Source organism: Lissotriton vulgaris, chromosome 7, assembly GCF_964263255.1.
Source record: "Lissotriton vulgaris chromosome 7, aLisVul1.2, whole genome shotgun sequence".
Taxonomy (NCBI): Eukaryota; Metazoa; Chordata; class Amphibia; order Caudata; family Salamandridae; genus Lissotriton; species Lissotriton vulgaris.
In genome coordinates this window covers 866,629,263-866,648,272 of record NC_141695.1, presented here as the reverse complement: position 1 = coordinate 866,648,272, position 19,010 = coordinate 866,629,263, and the positions used below count along the sequence as shown (strand labels likewise).

Sequence of the window (19,010 nt, the reverse complement as noted above, 5' to 3'; positions counted from 1 at the left end):
TTTTGGCGGTCTGATGATACATCACGGTGCAGACGTGCAGTCGTGTTTGTGGAACAGAGTCCTGACCTAACCAGAGAGAGACGGACCCTTCTTCAGATGAAAAGATGTTTAAGATCATGGTGAGGTATTTCATGTATATCTAACTATAACTAGGTCTTTTATTTTCAGGCTCTATGTATATGTATGTGTTGATGATTGCTACTAATGTTTACTGTGATGTTTAGTTATTTCTATCTTTTGTCATCCTATTATCATGTAATAAAGAACCCTTGGAGCATATAATTTGTCTTTATTCCTTGTGAAGGAAGGTCAGGCCCCTTTTTTACCAAGTACTTACAGAGGGATGGGCGATTCCCCGCTAATGGGTAATTGTTGATACGGAAGGGAAATTGGCTCCTAGCAGGGATGTCTAAATTCTTATTATTCTATTCAATACATTGGTAGGAGGAGCATGCGCTGTGTACCCTCTCGGATGGGGAGGTGTTGTGATTTGCTGTGTACCCTCTCGGATGGGGAGGTGTTGTGAGTTGTTACTTGCGAGCTCCTCTGCAATGGTCTTATATGTTGTTAGCGTTTATTCCTTTCTTGGGTAAGTATTGTGAAATGTGGTGTCTTTCTGGATCCTGAGAAAGGATGTGGTAAGTACTGGCCTGGTGACTGACAGAAGTACCAAAACATACAGAAAAGCAGGTCATTACAACCAGGCAATGAGATGACTATCAGTTGATGGCAGATGAATGATAGGTGTCCAGTCCATTATACCGGCACCTCTGCAGGCGAGGATGCCTACAGTTTCTTGAGTCCCATTTGGCTATGCCTCCAAAACCATAGTCTTAGCAATATCTGGACAGTGTGTGGTTTACAATGTGTGGCGTTACATGTGTTTTCAGTATAAAACCAGCAACCAATGTGCAGAGTAAATGTTGCCCATATAAGACACTGTCTATTGGCCTGCATAACAGGATAGCTCTTTTGCAATTACCTTTATACTCTGGATGACTGCATGTCCTTCATTCATGGATACCTGCCCTAAAACGGTAAGTGTACTGTGGGGATAGGAAGATGTGCATCTATCCATTGCTAAGTCTACTACTGCCCCATCACACTGTTTTGCTCAGGGATGTCTAGAAAGCAGAGGAACTTGGAAAAGGCTGCTTGGGCCCAATTTACAAAACAGCCTGATTGATTTGGACGACCATATGCTTTGGCTGCCTACAAAAAAGGCCAAAAAGACTACGACAAATCAAGATGCACTTCTTCCTGAAAGGAAGAAGGTATCACATCTAAAGAAAAATTCCCACTGATAAATAGTAACCTTTAGAGCCAGTAACGCATATTTTTGGGATGTCAAGAAGCTTCTGAGCAGCAGGTACAAGAGGTTCGGGAGGGACTGATTCATACTGCTGTGCTCCACTAAAAGCTGAGAACAAGCCCTATTAACTGGAGTATACCTCTTCTTCTACGGGGAAGAAGATGCAGCTGTACTGCCCAGCCTGAGAACGGCTGCCCCCTGAAGAGGAAGACCTTGCTGTTATGCTGCCCAGAATAAAACCAAGAACTGGAACGCCACCACTACAGCAAAGAAGCTGCAAGAATCTTTCCAGGACAGTAAAGGTCAATGGGGCTCCACGGTCCATGATCTGCCACACCACAAAATGGCTTTATAGGGGGTCCTTTGATCTAAAGTTACAGCCCCAAAGGAGCCCAAGGGATGATCCGATTTGCTACACTGGTTTGGGAGTAGATTCCACAGGCTAAAGATTGTTGCTTTATCTTTCTAGACTGTACCATTCCCTTCTAAATATGTGGCTCGACCCAAACCTTCATTCCCAGGTACCTATTTGGTGAACTGCAGGGCCTGGTGGGTGTCACATAATAGTTTCACTCAAGGGTCTTCTGAATTTCTTAACCACAAGAAAGCCTCTAATGTAATAAAGATCACTAAATTCGAGGTACCCCAGGGTGTTTGTTGTGGGTGCCCTTAACCCAACATCCAGTACTCCCTCATATAATACAACTATCACAAGACAAGACAGATATGAAAAGATATCATGCACATCCACTTAAGCCTGGGTCACTAATTCTAAAAGCTAATGGTGGTGCTGGAACCTCAGAGACCCTGCGGCCTCAAGGGATACCATGAGACTCTGTTCCAAAAGGACCCAAAGGGTCACACATTCAACCTCATATCAGGAAAACACACCAAACAGAAGTATTTAATATTGAGACAGTACAACTCGGAACACATAAACAAGCAAACAAAGTTATTGCTTCATCTGCGCTGTCCATCAGTTGAATTATCTGAATACAAATGTAATGTGGATCAGTCATGCGTTTTGCCTTTGTGACTTCATAAAGTCTTTCTGAAACACAAAGGCAGGGAATTTGGCATAAAGTATTAATCTTAAGCTTTTGACAGCAATCAGAGGGATTCAGACTGGAAGAAGTGGTTGCCTATGTGTACAGAAACCCAATTTAGTACCGTCTAGAAAGCAAGGGGAAGTTTTTGCTGTAAATACGTTTGAATCCAGCATCTCAACTTTAAATGTCTATTGTGGGTGACCACTTGAATTTGATGTTGGACTAGTTGGAGCCCTGAGTGGCACCCGATAATCTGCCTCTGTGCTTGTGCACCGTAATCCCATACATCCAGATCCAGAGTAGCCACATATATTCCAGCACCAAGACTCTTGTGAACTTGGCTTTGCCACATCAAAAAACCTTTCAAACTTGTGTGAGACACATTGGGGTTTGTGAGGCAAGTTTTAGGTTTTGAAGTAATTAGGTTTTGGCCAATTTAATGGGAACACCATCCACACAGACTCACATGCACCAAGATAAACTGGGAATTACCAAAGAAATATATTGTATTTCTTGGTCAGTCACCTCTACCCCATTGACTGGCAGGACATGTACTACAATGAAGGAAAATGCTACTTACCAGTATGCATCTGTTCTCCGCATGTAGAGCTGTAGATTTGTATACTTGTGCCTAGATTGCCATCTGGTGTTGGGTTCGGATGTTTGCACTATGTTTTTGTCTTCTAAGAAGTCTTTGTTATCACGAGATAGGTGACTCCTCCTTAGGACGATAGTGCACATGGGCATCGACTCCATCTCCAGGTTATTTTTTCCATGAAGGGTTATGATGGAGTTAGTAAGAAATGGAGAGAGATGTCCAAGTGTAATTTATCAAAGTAAGATAGTACTGGAACAGATAGAGGTATCCGGGGAGGCGGGTTGGCGTATACGAATCTACAGCTCTACATGCCAAGAACAGATGCATACTGGTAAGAAGCATTTTCCATTCGAGACGTATGAGCTGAAGATCGTATACTTGTGCATAGACTATACAGCAGTTAGCTCCTTAGCGGTGGCTACCTGTATCTGTTGCAGTGGTTTGAAAAAGTGATCTTAATACAGCCTGCCCCACAGTAGCTTGTTGATTTTATTGCACATCTACACAATAGTATTTTGTGAAAGTGTGCGGTGTAGACCAAGTTGCTGCTTTGCAGATGTCATCTAGGGGAATGCTCCCTAACAATGCCATAGAAGCCCCTAGTTTACGTGTGGAATGAGCTCTAGGGGGAATGGTTAATGTGCTTTTGGCTTTAAGATATTTGGATGCATTTATTAGTCCACATTGCAATCCCAGCTTTTGAAATGGGATCACCCTTAAAAGGTGGGGAGAAATCCACAAATAGTGGTTTAGTTTTTCTAAAGGATTTTGTCCTTTCAATGTAGTAAAGTATTGCTCTTTTAACTTCTAGCGTGTGAAGAGCCCGTTCTGCCACCAAGTCTGGTTGAGAGAAAAAAACTGGGAGTTCCACAGACTGGTTAAGATGGAAGGCAGAAACGATTTTAGGTTAAAAGTTTGGATTAGTTCCAAGAACCACTTTGTTATGATGCATTTGCAAAAATGGTTCTTGTATGGTTAATGCCTGAAGTTCACTAACTCTTCTATGAGATGTGATAGCAACTAGGAAGGCTACTTTCCAAGTAAGGAACTGTAATTCGCATTTGTGTAGAGGTTCAAATGGGGGACCCACGAGTCAGGTGAGGACAACATTTAGATTTCACACCGGAGAATGTGGAACTCTGGGTGGAATTATTCTCTTAAGTAAGTGTTGTCTGTTTTGGAGATAAGCTGCTATTGCAGCGAGATGTAGTCTTATAGATGTATATGCTAGGTTACATTGTTGTAGATGCAAGCAATAACAGATAATGTTCTGAATACAAGCCTCTAGTGGATTCATTTTGTTATTTGTGCAGTAAATCACAAATCGCTTCCACTTTGCTGCGTAGCATGCTCTGGTGGTAGGACGTCCAGCTTCTTTAATGATATCCATGCAGTCTGGTGGGAAATTGAGGTAGTCCAACTATCAATAGGAGCACAGAGGGAATCAAACAGGGTCGCCCTCCACTCTAAACTAGATACACAACAAAAGACCCTGTCGAACGGACGTCCGCATGTGTCAGTTACTCGGAAATAGACCAGTCTGAGTGTACTGATAGCTATTCCAATCCCTTATAATTTGTAAGGGAATGTATTGTAATCAAAGATGATGCGTAGTCAGGGTCTAGTAGTCCATTAAGTATATTTATTCACAAGTACAGGAAGATGGTAAGTCCAGTTAATACCTCAGTAATTGCCTAAGTGATTGCCCCACCAGGAGCAGCCTCCTGGCTGCTCAGCCCATCCAGGCCAACTGACTCTCACCACATACAAACACACTCCAACATTCCGCATGACCTCATCACATGCTGAGCAGCAAAGCAGAGAGACACCATAGAGGGAGTGCAACCAGTAGAGTAAGACTACAACACATCTCCCCCATTATAATAATGGAAAACAAAGAGAGAGTGTGAAGCTGTTGGACACACGTGAAGCAAAAGAAGGAATAACAGTCAAACGTAAGGTAATAGTGTAGTGGAACAAAATAGTGTAGCGGAACAACAAAAGAGAGGAAAGAAAGATGCATGAAATAAAACATACCACACAACTCATCCTACCCCCTTGATAACGCACATACCACACATCCTACCCCCTTACTCAAAAATGCATAGAGATGGTAAAACGCACAAGACAGAAAAGAGGATGCACTACAAAAACAAATAGAACACCCTATTCTCTGATAAGATAAGGAAAAACAAGGAATGCAAGACAAAAGATACAATCAAAAACTAAAAAACGGCATTTCCAAAAGGCAACACACCACACGGTGTAAAAAAAAACGCCACATGACAGGTCCAACACCCATAAAAAGGTAACAGTAAAACCAAAACTGTTAAATTATGGGTACTAAAACTCAAGGCAAACGTGACATGGGTCACCCTAAAGCAAAGCAAACATGCCATGCCAACTGCAAATGAAAAACAACAACCCAAACAAACACACAGCGAGCTAACTCAGCCCAAAGGCAACCCACCCTGGGCACTCCTTGACCCGAAGGACAACAAAATAAGGGAAGAGAAACAATCCCAAGTTAGTCAAAGTTTTGGGAATTACAACACCCAAAGGAAAACAAAATGATGAAAATCGCCATGCCTATGGCAAACATCTAATATCGCCATGCCCATGGCAAACATCTGATAGGTTTCTTTAGACCTAGAGCAAACAGACAAAATAATGGAAAACGCCATTCCCATGGCAAACATCAGATAGGTTTCTTTAGACCTAGAGCAAACAGATTTAGGGAAACTGAACCCAAGGAAAACAAAATGTGGATACTAAAGACCCACGACAAGCTAAAATAAGGAAAACCTTAAAACCCATGACACACACGTACAACTGGATGGGCACACTCCACCAGAGTCAAAAGAAACAGCACACACACTTATCATCCACAACTCCAGAAAACAAAAGACAAACTATAAATGACCAGCAAAACAAGAATGTCACATGCTCCAGTGAGCTGTCTAAAACAAGGAATGTTGTGAATACGGGAAGATTCGCGACGTCTTCCACGAAAACACAACACTTCTGCCAACGTCACAACAAACATACAACTGTAACATGACCCCATCCAGATGTTAAAATCACAAGTAAAAAGAACATAAACTAAAACAATAAACGTGGTCACCGTAGTCTAAGATGAGCGATACCTCACCCGAAAGTCCAGTCCAATGAAGATGAGCGATACCTCACCCGAAAGTCCAGTCAGCAAAACAGAAAGTCAAATCCATGGAAGTCTAATTCAAATATTCATTCATCCAAAATCCAAATGTAGCAGGTTAAATCCAGCGTAAGTAGAGAATTGCGCCACAAACAGCACCCCCAACTCGAGATCTCCCAACATGCAATCCAAAGCAGTGACACTGGAAAGCACCAACAACACGATCTTCAAACTTCCATGGTAAACGTCGTGGTTCTCTGCACATACAAAGGGATCCTTCCCAATGTGCCAAAATGGCCGCCGCAGCGTCGTCCAGCGTCTATTTCTAATGGAAATAGGCCACACCACGTCATAGGAAACCTTCACCAATACCACACAGGATTCCAAAGACGTCATCAAACAAGATATGCAGGCGAAGTGGAAGGAGCTCCTGAGACCAACCGTCACCGCTTTGAGAAACGGTGAGTTGGCAGACATGAAACGCAGGCTCAATTTTGAAATGTTAAGTTTCTTCTACAGTCAAAACACGCTGAGAGCGCAAACTCCAGTCTGTCCACCGGCAATCGATTTTAAGAAAGTAACGTTTCTTTTTACTGCCAGGACGCGCTATAAGCGCAGAGCCAAACACTTAACTTGAAATTAGCTCGCATTAGTCACTTGGAAATGTACTCCACAAACGCCGCTTTTAAACTGCAGCGAGTAATTCCCAAAACATGAGCTGGGTGTAAAAGCGGTAAAAATTTCCAAAACGGTAAGCAAATGCAGCAGTATAAATATTTCCCAAAAAACGATGTTGTGCTTTCCCTGTCTGTTTCAGCTTTCTTCACGTTAAAGTAGCAGGTTGAGGTATGATGACATTGGGAAACAGTAAACCCAGTCCAGCAAAATCAATAAGTAAAGTCAGATACATTTAGCACTCACCCAAGTACAACAAGCACTGGCACATCCACGTTGGGGCCGACCGGTCTTTGGTCACTGGTGGGGCATGTGGACAGCCAGTTTGCTTTCTTCCAAGTGGTACTTCTTTTCCTTAAGGTACTTCAGTTTCAGGAGTTTCAGCTTCTTTTTTCTTGTGCTTCTTGGTTCCATATGTACAAGCCCATAGTAGACATCTTAAGTTCTCCACGTAGGTTCTCCAGTCCTTTTTACCTCGTCGCCAGTATTGTAATCAAAGATGATGCGTAGTCAGGGTCTAGTAGTCCATTAAGTATATTTATTCACAAGTACAGGAAGATGGTAAGTCCAGTTAATACCTCAGTAATTGCCTAAGTGATTGCCCCACCAGGAGCAGCCTCCTGGCTGCTCAGCCCATCCAGACCAACTGACTCTCACCACATACAAACACACTCCAACATTCCGCATGACCTCATCACACGCTGAGCAGCAAAGCAGAGAGACACCATAGAGGGAGTGCAACCAGTAGAGTAAGACTACAACAGAATGCTTCACTGCGCTGCGTCCCAATTTTAATGTTAAAAAAGCCCAAATTCCTTAACAGACACAGAACAAAAAATGCAGATGGTCTGACCCTCCACGGTCAATAACAATTATCCACACCAGCAATGTTGGACAAATATCTATATAGAGAAAATGTGTGAGAAAACAAATGACACCTCACGGAAACACCACCAACGGGGTAACTGGTATGTAATTTCCAGACAAGCCCCTGTCTCATCATCGGTAGTCACTTGTTTCTCAAAGAAAAGTCGAAAAAGGAGTGTCCAAAACTAACAACCAAAGAAGTGTGACAAACAGTGGAAAGTAGAAGCGTCTGCTAGTGACAAACACAAAACAAAAAGTAGTGCACACAACACAGCAACCAAATCCCATTAACCAATTTTATTCATAGGGAAAAAGGTGTGCTGTACCAATAAAAAGGCTGGTAGCTATTCCTGCATACCATTACCTAAGTAAAATGCCGACATGTTTCACTGCCACCACAGTTTTGGCGGTTTCATCAGGGCTGCACTATATGCTGCCACTCCACTCATGGACACTTGTTCTGTGTTAACTGCCAAGGAAAAGGCACATATAAACTATTAAAAGCATGTAAACAGACTCAGTGATAACCGTATATGTTGTGCCATATGAAGCCAATAGTTACCCAGAGTCAGCCTGGTTGATCATACCGGCCGCCCAGGGGTAGAAACGAATGCAAATTCAAATCCCTTACAAATTATAAGGGATTGGAATAGCTATCAGTACACTCAGACTGGTCTATTTCCGAGTAACTGACACATGTGGACGTCCGTTCGACAGGGTCTTTTGTTGTGTATCCCGGGAAATTGAGGTAGCCGAACTCTAAGACTTCAGGTGCCAGAGCACAAGTTTGAGTTGAGTGGGATCTGGATGCCTTATCTCTCCATGGTTCTGAGAAAAAAGATTGGGCAAAAGGCATAGCTTTTGATGCCGAACAACTGATAGTTCCAAGAGGGCTGAGGATCATGGTTGTCGGGCCCATGTTGGAGCAACTAGGATCATTGTGAGGGAATGCAGTTTGAGTTTCCGAACCACTAACGGAATGAGCAGGAGAGGCAGAAAAGCGTAAGCAAATTTGCCTGACCAGTTCATCCATAGCGCATTGCCTTTGGACAATGAGTGTAGATACCTGGACTCGAAGCTTGGGCATTTTGTGTTTTGGTATGTGGCGAACAGATCTATTTCTGGGTGGTCCCACATCTGAAGGAATGGAAGAAGGACTTGAGGATGAAGTTCCCATTTGTGGATCTGTTGTCTTTGATGACTGAGCAGATCTGCAATCTGGTTGTTTACTCCAAGGAGGTGTTCTGCAAGGAGATAGATCTTTTAAGGTATGGCCCATCTCCATATGCTTTGAGCTAAGTGTGAAAGCTGCCGAGAGTGTCCCCCCCCCCCCGTTTGTGTATGCAGTACATTGCTGTCATGTTGTCCATACAGACCAGGACAGCTTTGCCTACTAGACAGAACTGAAAGGATTTTAAAACTATAAAAATTGCCAACAATTCAGGGTAATTTGTGTGTAATTGTTTTTGCTGAGGGGTCCACATGCCCTGAAGGGTATGGTTCCGAAGATGAGCTCCCCAGCCAGAGAGCGATGAATCTATTGTTAGCTCTGCCCGTGGAACAATTTTCCTGTATAAGGTCATTAGCTTTGTCTTTATGTTGGTCAGGAGGATGTTGCATAAGCTTTTCAAGCTCATCATAGTGAGCTCTGTCATATCTGGCCAGCAAACCTTGGGCATTGGCAATCCGGCAATTATTTGCAGCCTCTGACGCGATACGTTTTCCAGATGCATCTATGAGTTTGGATTCCTTATCAAAAGGAGGGGTGTTGCCTGTGCTTTGTGAATTTGCCCTCTTGCTTGCATTAGACACCACAAGAGAATCTAAACAAACCTCACCTTTAATGTACACTGGGTCATTGGGAGCTGCCTTATATTTTTTTGTCTACCCTGGTGTTAGGAATCCTGGCTCTGACGGGGTCCTTAACAACTTTCAGTGCATGTTTTAGCATGCCTTTTAACATTGGCAGGGTATGTGTGGACTTTTGTGTGGGTGCAAATGTTTCCAATAAAAAGTCTTTCTCTAAAGGATAAGAGTGTAATTGCACCTCGTGGTACTGAGCAGCTCTATTAATTAGTTGCGCAAACCCACTATTGTCATCTGGTGGTGATTGCCTAGAGGGATAGAGGTTCGGTTCATTGTGTGGGTCGGATCTGTGTTGTAATCATCCCAAGGATCTGTATTGTGTGGGCTTGTATGTGCGTCATCATCCCTATCTGGATCTCCATCCCAACCCTTATCAATATAATCATCTTCATCATCCTGTGGTTGAGGTGAAAATGTATGTTGTGGGGAGTGTGCTGGAAAAATTCGCAGATTTGGATCAGCTGGAGAAGGAGAGAGAGAGGTGAAGTATTAGTGCCCACCTCCTTCCGCTTCATGGGTATTTCAGAGTCTTCTGAAGTGTCCAATCTTCTCTTTTTAGGAGGCTTGGCGACAACTTTGCCAGTTTCTGGGTCAATGTAGAGAGTTTTTTTGCTTTGGATCCAAAAAATCTGGTGGAGGCTGTTGTATGGGTACGATATCCTTTTTCAGTGCCGAAGACTTGGGGTCAGAATGTTGTTTAGACCGTGTCTCTGAAGCTTTCTGTGGGGTCTTGGACTCCTAAGCTTTTGGTACAGGAGTTTGTGGCTCCGAGACCTTTTTTGGCTCCGAGTGCTAGTCCATTTTTTGTTTTGACGCCGAGGGCTTCGGCGTCGAGGCTGTTTTCAGTGCCGACGAAGGGCGTGGCACCTCTTTGGTTTTGGACTTCGGTGCCGAAGGTGATTTTTCAGCACCGGAATGGGATTGGCTTGATCCAGAGCTGGAAGGCTCTTTTGCTTTCATAGCCGGGCCCGAGGGCAGGGCATCTGAAATGTGTTGCTGGTGTCGACCTGAGCCCGAAGGCGAAAGTGTTACTGGAGCCTTAGGTTTGGTTTTGGTTGGGAGAGGGGTCTCGGTACTCATGGACTGCTGAGCCGGGGTGACTGTCTCATCTTCAGAGTCGTCCACTTTGGAGACAGGGAGGTCTCCTTCAGCTTGTTGCTTGGGCTGGAGATTGGGATCTGCTCCGAAGATGTCCGGAATCAAGCTGCTTCCGCGAGACATTTCGTGACGTCGAGCCCAACGGTCACGAATGGTTTTCGGCGACCTGCAAGATGCACAGGCCTCGCAGTTCTGGTCTTCGTGCTCCGGGGAGAGACAGAGGTTATAAACCTCGTGTAAGTCTGTGTTTGGGAACTTAGCACCACACCCGGGGCATTTTTTTTAAAGGAGTTCTTTCCATTAACTGCTGGCATGATCGGCGCGGATAGGCCCAACGGCCCGCGTCGAAGATCGAGGATTTTATATTTCTCGAAAATAGACATAGAAAAGGAAACACGTTCAAGAAAATACCGTAGATTGGGGAGGGATTGCGCGTCGAAAGGGGTTCGAAAACGACACCGACCTGGAGCGCAGCAAATCACATCTGAACCCGATGGCGGAAAAAAACCAATCTGGAGATGGAGTCGACGCCCATGCGCACTATCGTCCTAAGGAGGAGTCACCTACCTTGTGACTACAAAGACTTCTTCCAAGACAAAAAACAAAGTGCACACATCTGAGCCCAACACCAGATGTCGATCTATGCACAAGCATACGATCTACAGCTCATATGCCTCGAACATTATTTTTCGTCAATAGTATCTGTGGATAAAATAGATTTGTTCATAATACCACAGATTACATAAATCTAATTTTTTGTGCATAGACATTGTTAAATGTGATAGAGATGGCTTGTTCTTGAGTTAACTGTGGTCTATTTACTGTGCAAAACTAGTTCTGAATTTCTAACCCATTACCCCATCCTACAGCAAGCCTTGATTGTTGAATGTCATAGCGCTTGCCTAGATAAATGCACCAGGACATGTGGCTCTTAAATACTCACAGCAAATGACCTAACCCCACCAAAGATAATGCCAAATATCAAATTACATCTAAGGTCTCAAATAAATTATTTTGTACAAACATAAAAGGAATGAGGAAAAGAGTGAGGGGACATAGGCATAGGACATAGAATTTCACAAATAAAAGAACAGATTTAGCAAGAAACAAAAAGAAAACCTGGAAAATAGAACAACGAAAGCCAACAATAGATAGAAGGGCCCGGGTTGATGCTGCCAAAAGAGTGCTGAGAGAAAGCAGTGGAGAACAGACTAGACAAGGAAAGAGTTTGGAGAAAGACAGGAAGATTTAAAGACTATGAATGTAAATAGACACCCAATTTTGATTAAAACAAAGCAGCCACATTGAGTATGTCTTTTTTTTTTTTTAAAGGTGAAGTGGTTGGCTACATTTGGTCATAGTAGGGAGAATGTCTCAACTCCTGATAATACCATCTACAGGGCACAAAGAATGTATACACTAAGACGAAAGTTGAGGGCATGAGCAGGCTAGAAGATACAGGTGAGAAAATGGAGACCACTCACCTTTTTCCACGTTCGTAGATGCACATACCGAACCTTTTGGTGCCAGTCTCCTGACAGCGACGCATCATCAGTCGATAGCGGGGCTCAAAGATGTGCAGAGGGCATGCTATGCCAGGGTAGGCCAAGGTGCAGACAAAAATTGGGACATCTGTGGTAAGGCTGTTTGGGTCAAGAATGAAGGGGCAGAGGCAGTTTGTAATCAAGGAAGGATCAATGCAAAAGGCCTAGGACCATGTAACATGCACATCACGCTACATATCTATAAAGCAACCAGTGAAAGCAGCATATAGAGATCTGAAGCATGAGAGAGGCATTGCCAGCAACAAACCTGTCACAGCATCCAGACACAACCGGAGTCTACAGAGGAGGACAAGCGATTTGGCATATCCAAAGAGAAAGCTCTACTGGCGTTTAAAGAGCACAAATGCCTAAAAACTGGCAGTTGCCAATAGCTATATTTGCCCATCCAACGTTTCCTGCCCAGACAGAATACACTGGAAAATCAGAACCAGTTAACATGCTTAATTAGTTACATCAGAAAAGATTTACTTACAAAGGTTACAAGTTTTTATTTATTATAGATACACACCTGTGCACATTCCACTATCCCGATTTTGTCCTTGGAATTGAGTCTTGTTCTGGTCTACATAGAGTGGAGCAAAGGTGCTTCTTACAATGAATCATTAGGATGTTACTCTGAATGCCCCAATATCCTACTCTGTGGACTATGTACCGATTATATGAGCCCCTTCGACATCTTGAATGTGTGAGGCAGTAGTACTTCACTTGTTCCACATCAGGAGTAGATCGGGTGGGTCAATATAAATCCAGAGAAACATCAGAGCCTTTCATCATGAGAAACTCTAATACACTTATGGGATCATATTATATACAGTGCCCAGAACCCCTTTCTGTAATATGGATGGTGCTAGCAATATGTAGCCCATAAGCAACAATTCAGTTCTCCAAGTCTCATATTTAGAATACAATATTGCCTTTCTTATGAATTAGTAAACATGTGGAAAATACTCTCTGCAATTTCTCTATTTGTTGAGCTTCTCCAAAATGCCTCCTTTCCAAGTACTGAAACCCTTCTGCAGGAGTTTTATTTTGTCTTAGAATTCCTTGATGCCTTTAGAAATAACCATGACTAATTGTTTGCAGCAACCACTTGTCTGAACTTTGTTTCCCCAAAATATGAAAAGACATAACAAGAGGGTGCACATCAGAGGGTTTATATGAATGAACACTGTTTACCCTTCCAAATCCCCTTCCTCCCTGCCTCCAGGGTTGTGACCCTCTGGGTCTTGTGTTCCACAAAAGGATACTTGTGTCCATCTTGTTCCTCTCAAAATCATGGCCTGTTTGATGTCGGAAGATGAGCCCTATCAAATGCCACATGAGACACCAGAGTTTGATCCTGTAGACTGACACCAAAGATACATAACCAAGAATGACAAAGTGTAAGACATGGTTGCTAATCAACAACATGCTGTTTCTGGGGCATGGAGCAAAACTTTAATGCAGATATTAGCCACAATTTGTACTTCCAGGATTTCATTTCCTTATGCTAATCAAGAGGATAATGAAAACAACCTTCCATGTTATCCCACTGCTGATGGCCCTATTTATATAGAATCGAGTTAGAAATACTAAAAAAGGAGCCTGGAATGTAAATATGCTGCTACAATAAAGTCCATCTGCTTATTGTGAATATGAGGCAGTGAGCCAGTTGTAGTCGTAAGATTGACTGGTCTGTAATAGCCACTCACCCTACGTCTCGCGTCTTTGGGGGAAGTGACTTCATCGCATCCCACCCTGACGAAAGCCCAGGACCGTTGTTAGGCCACTAGAAAGGGCTGAAACATGTTTGAGTCTAGCTTTGGGTCATAGGACCATTAGATCCTCTAGCCCTACTGCAGTGTTTTTAACCTTCCCTCCCACTCCACTAACAAATGATACTTTAGGAGTGGGGGAGGAATTTTAACTTTAACGTTAAGCCCCATACACCTTTTTCTCAAAAGTGCTCCATGAAACATGGTTGAGCCCACACTGACCTTTAGAAGTTGGGGTGAATGGAATAAAAAGGATGCTATAAATTCTAGGAGTAATAATTTAGAGGATCTCATTAAAGTGCCCAGAACAGCGCTAGAAGTTCCCGAGCCCACAAAAGTTACTAAAGGACAAGAAGGTTGCGAGATTCATGAGGCTACCATTAGCACCACAATAGGATTAAATGGTATCGGTATTGACATAAATAAATCGCAAATGGCACAAAAGGCAGAGGCAGAGGCAGAGGCAGAGGCAACTAACCGAGGAGCAATTCCCAAGAAAAAGAAAAAGAGTAAGAACAAGATCAGATGTAACAGCCAAACAAAAAATGTATCTCTGCTAAAAACGCCACTGAATAACGAGGATAACGAGGGTAGTGAGGATAGTGACAACACCGAGTTGTTGGAGGAGGAGGAGGAGGAGGAGGAGGAGGAGAGCGAGGAAGAGGAGGAGGGAGAAGGGTCAGACTCATTTTCTACTACCTCTGTGGAGATGGAAGACTATGTAACGAGCGACTCACAAGAGACGGACGATCTTCTATGCTCGATGAAGGGGAAGGCAAAAAAAGATCCACAACCCAAATATGAAAGCAAAACCCACAAGGACAAGGGTAAATACAGAGGAAGACTCCTAGGAAGTAAAAAGAGTGAGAGTACAAGTAGGAGTATGAAGGGAATGTCGCCGGCAAGAGAAATACCCAACACAATTGAGGGTGCCGAAGCGGACCCGAACAAGGACAGATTCGACATCTTACTTGCCACAATGAAACAAATTCAAGGAGAAGCACGACAGGAAAGTCAAAGAGCCAAGCGTGCTAATAAAAAAATACAGAGATCTCTCCACAATCTAAAGGACATGTACTCTGAAGTAACAGGTAGACTAGCGGAGGTAGAACAGAGAACGGGCAAAATGGAGGACGATATGGCAGAGATTCAGGAATTCAGACAGACTCAGGGAAAAACGGAATCTGATATTTTATGGAAACTGGAAGATTTCGAAAATCGCCAGAGGAGAAATAATATAAGACTTTTAGGAGTGGAAGAAGGCAAGGAAGGGAGTGATGCGAGAGCCTTTGTTGTAGAGCTGCTGAAAGGTGCGTTCCCAGAAATGGACACATGGGATTGGGATAAAGAAGTGCAACGGGCGCACCGCTTCCCACTAGTACAGAAAAAAGGCAATGCTGGTGCAAGATCAAGGGCAATTCTTGTCTATGTAGGAAATTACTTGCTAAGGGAGGAAGTGATTATGAAAGCCAAACCTACTAAGAAACGCACATACAAAGACACAACCTTCTTTGCTCGCCCAGACTTCTGCCACACAACAGTTGAGAGAAGATGGCGGATGCGGCAACTCATAGTCCCATTTCAGAATCTAGGCTGCGAAGTTTATTTACTATTCCCGTCTCGCTTGAGGGTGGGGCTGAATGGACAGTTCAGAACTTTTTTCTCGGAAATTGTTGCTCAAGAATACCTGACTTATCTTCGAGAAGAAAGAAGACATAGAGAACAAAATGGACAATTGGATCGAACGAATACTACAAAACAAGTAGCTTCTATCTCAAAGAGATAACTGAGCCTTTTTCTATTTCTTTAATTTTCTTTTTTCTGATGTGATTATATTCAGAGAATGATCCAGCACGGGGGGAGGTAGGGTAAGACTCCCCTGGGAGGACACGGCTGTCACATATAGGTCAGGATTGACCTATTTGCCAGTAAGGGAAAGGGTGGGGTGGGAGGGGAAAGAGGAGGGGGTGGGGGGTGGGAACCACACGGGGAACAGGGCACGGCAGGGGGGGAAAAAATAGAGGGGAAAAGGTTAAAAAAAATATTTCTTGGTCAAAGGGAGCAGGCGGGGGTGAGAAAAATGAAGGGGAGTAATACAATAAGCAACGCTGATCAAAAGTTAACGAAATGGTGGATCACTATGCAGATAATGTATAGCAGAGAGGACGGTAGGGAAAGAAAACGTGAGAACATCGATAATGGGGATTAGAATTGCAACATGGAATGTTTGTGGGTTAAATGACCCCCAAAAAAGAGCGAAAGTAGCATTAATGCTGAAACAAATGAATCTAGACTTTGTATATATCCAGGAAACGCATATAATAACAACACAAGCTTATGTTCTGTCACAGTTAGGATTCAAGGTGCTAGTTCACTCAAGCCAAGGGGTAAAAAAAAGAGGAGTAGCTATCCTAGCTAGGAACAATAACGTTCTAATTAGAAAAAAAGCACAAGATAAATGGGGAAGATGGGCTATGGTTGAGTGCTGGATAGATGGAGAGTGGAAAACACTGGTAAATGTATATGGATCAACAGAGGACGATCCTGATATATTTCAATTCCTTGATGTTGAATTAGCAACCTGGGCACCAAATATTATATTGGGAGGTGATCTCAATATTAATGGTGCAGATGGATTAGGACTGGGTTCTTTTGGAAAGTATAGCGGTAGGAAAAAAAAAGTATTCCAGGCGCTACACAGTCTGGTATTAAATAATGCTCTTTCAGACGTATGGGGGAAAAAAATACTGGATAATAAAGGGTACACATATTACTCTGCACCGCACCAAACATGTGCAAGATTAGACTATTTTTTTATCTCAAGTGCAAGTATTTCCGACTCAAAGATCGAAAGGCTGCCGCGGATCCTAAGCGACCATAATCCTCTAGTACTTACTATAACATCAAAAATAAGCACTAGACAACACACGAACTGGACTTTTGAAAGAGAGCTACTGAAAGATGAGAACTATATAGAATATATGAATAAATGGATTACTGAATTCTTTTCGTTCAACAAAGATACAGCAGAAATAGGAGTTGTCTGGGACACATTTAAGGCTGGAGTACGAGGTGAAACGATGAGTTATAATTCTCATAAAAGGAAACAAGCTCAGCTGAGGAATCTAGAATTAGCTTCGAATGTCTTGAAGGCAGAAGAAAATTTAGAAAAAGGTGTGGTGTCGGGGCGGGACATTGAAAAAGCATGGATAGAACTAGTAAAAGCCAAAGGCGAGGCAGAGGGTGAAATTGCTAGTAAAGCAGCGAAAATGTACGACACTAAAAGGGAGAAGAGTTATGAGCTGAGCGAGTCAGTAGGCAGGATACTGGCTACTAGAGCAAGACAACAAGAATCTGTAGGCACAGTGAGGGAAATCAAAGACGCAGCGGGTATGATACACACAGACTCGACTAAAATAAGAGAAGTTTTTAGAATATTTTACGAGAAGCTATATGATGATGAATTACACGGTCGTGACCCGCTAAAAGATAAGGAAGAAATGAGAGAGTACCTTCAGGATATCTCTGTAGATCCAATAGAGGAAGAAGAAGCAAATGGGTTGGAAATAGAATTGCAGCTAGAAGAAATAAAGCAGGCAATATGGAACCTACCCTCTGGTAAAGCAGCAGGTCCAGATCAAATTCCCATTGAATTTTATAAAGTATTCTGGGATTGCTTGAGAGAAGAAATGGTGAAGGTGATGCAAGGCGCACAACTGGGGATAACATCGCCTAAATCATGGGGGGGTGCAGAAGTGGTCGTAATATTAAAAAAGGATAAAAAACCGGAGGATCCAGGCTCCTATAGGCCTATAACCCTACTTAACGCAGATGCAAAAGTCTTCTCTAAAGCCTTAGCATCAAGACTGGCAAGAATTATAGATAAAATCGTGAGCAGTTGTCAGCATGGTTTCATACCAGGGAGAGGAACCACCCACCATATACGGAAGGCAATAACTCTATTTGACGTTTCGGCAGTCACAGGGGATCCGATCGCTGTGATGTTACTCGATGCAGAAAAGGCATTCGATCGGGTCTCTTGGAGCTACCTCTGGTATGCTCTAGCTAGAACGGGAATCAAACAGGGCTTTATCAAAGCCATACAAACTCTGTACTTAGAACCAGTAGCGACACTACGAGTGAACAGTGGGAACACAGGAAAATTTCATATAAAAAGAGGTACCAGACAAGGGTGCCCTTGTTCACCCTTACTGTTCGCTATATATATGGACCCGCTTATACGTAAAATAGAGGCATCAGCGATGATAACACCAGTTACAACGCTTATCGGGCAATGCAAAATTTTAGCCTACGCAGATGATATCGCTGTTATTTCTCCAAACCCATCTGAAGCTATAGAACACCTTGAGCTTGAGGCGATGAAATTTGGAAGTATTTCGGGATACAAGTTAAATACAACAAAAACTCAGATAATTAAAAACTCGTATACTCCATGTTTAGATAATCGAGTAACACAAGAAGGTAAATATCTAGGGGTTATAATAATGGCAGACTTGGATAACTTGGTGGAAAGGAACATCTCCCCTTTAATTAAGAAAGTGGAAAAAGATTTGGATAGATGGGATAATTTACACTTATCAATAGTGGGAAGATCTAATATAGTAAAAATGATTATCCTTCCAAAATTTCTATATCTTTTTAGGGCAATACCGCTTTTCTTCGAAAATAAAATATTTAAGAAATTAGAGAATATACTAAATAGATTTCTCTGGGCAAAAGGTAAAACGAGAAGGGCTCTCAGATATATGACACTGCCAAGAGAAAGGGGAGGCTGGGGAGTCCCAGATTTAAAATTCTATTACTGGGCGGCAGCTTTACAGAACATGGCTGGCTTAATGGGAGGTGAACAGGGCAGTGGAGGGGAGGAGTGGAGTGAGTATGGATCATTAGCAACCTATGGCCTAACCCTGGGAACGGAAGCGAAGGATGTTCTTCTAAAATTCACAGAGGCTAGCTATTACAAGAGGACAAAGTTCAAGGTAATAATTGCAGCATTCGAAATATGGAAAAGTTTTTCTAAAAAAATTGGCTTGGGAAAATTTAATTCT

General features: G+C 42.9%; 1 protein-coding gene across 2 annotated transcripts in view; it reads right to left on the bottom strand.

The window, feature by feature from the left end:
* LOC147702592 (LON peptidase N-terminal domain and RING finger protein 1-like) overlaps positions 1–19,010 on the bottom strand; it is a 203,018-nt gene that overhangs the window by 34,562 nt on the left and 149,446 nt on the right. For both annotated transcript variants that reach the window (XM_086931259.1, XM_086931260.1), the window contains exon 9: positions 12,107–12,265. In XM_086931259.1, the coding sequence (XP_086787385.1) occupies positions 12,107–12,265 (159 nt within the window). The remainder of the gene's footprint in view (positions 1–12,106; positions 12,266–19,010) is intronic.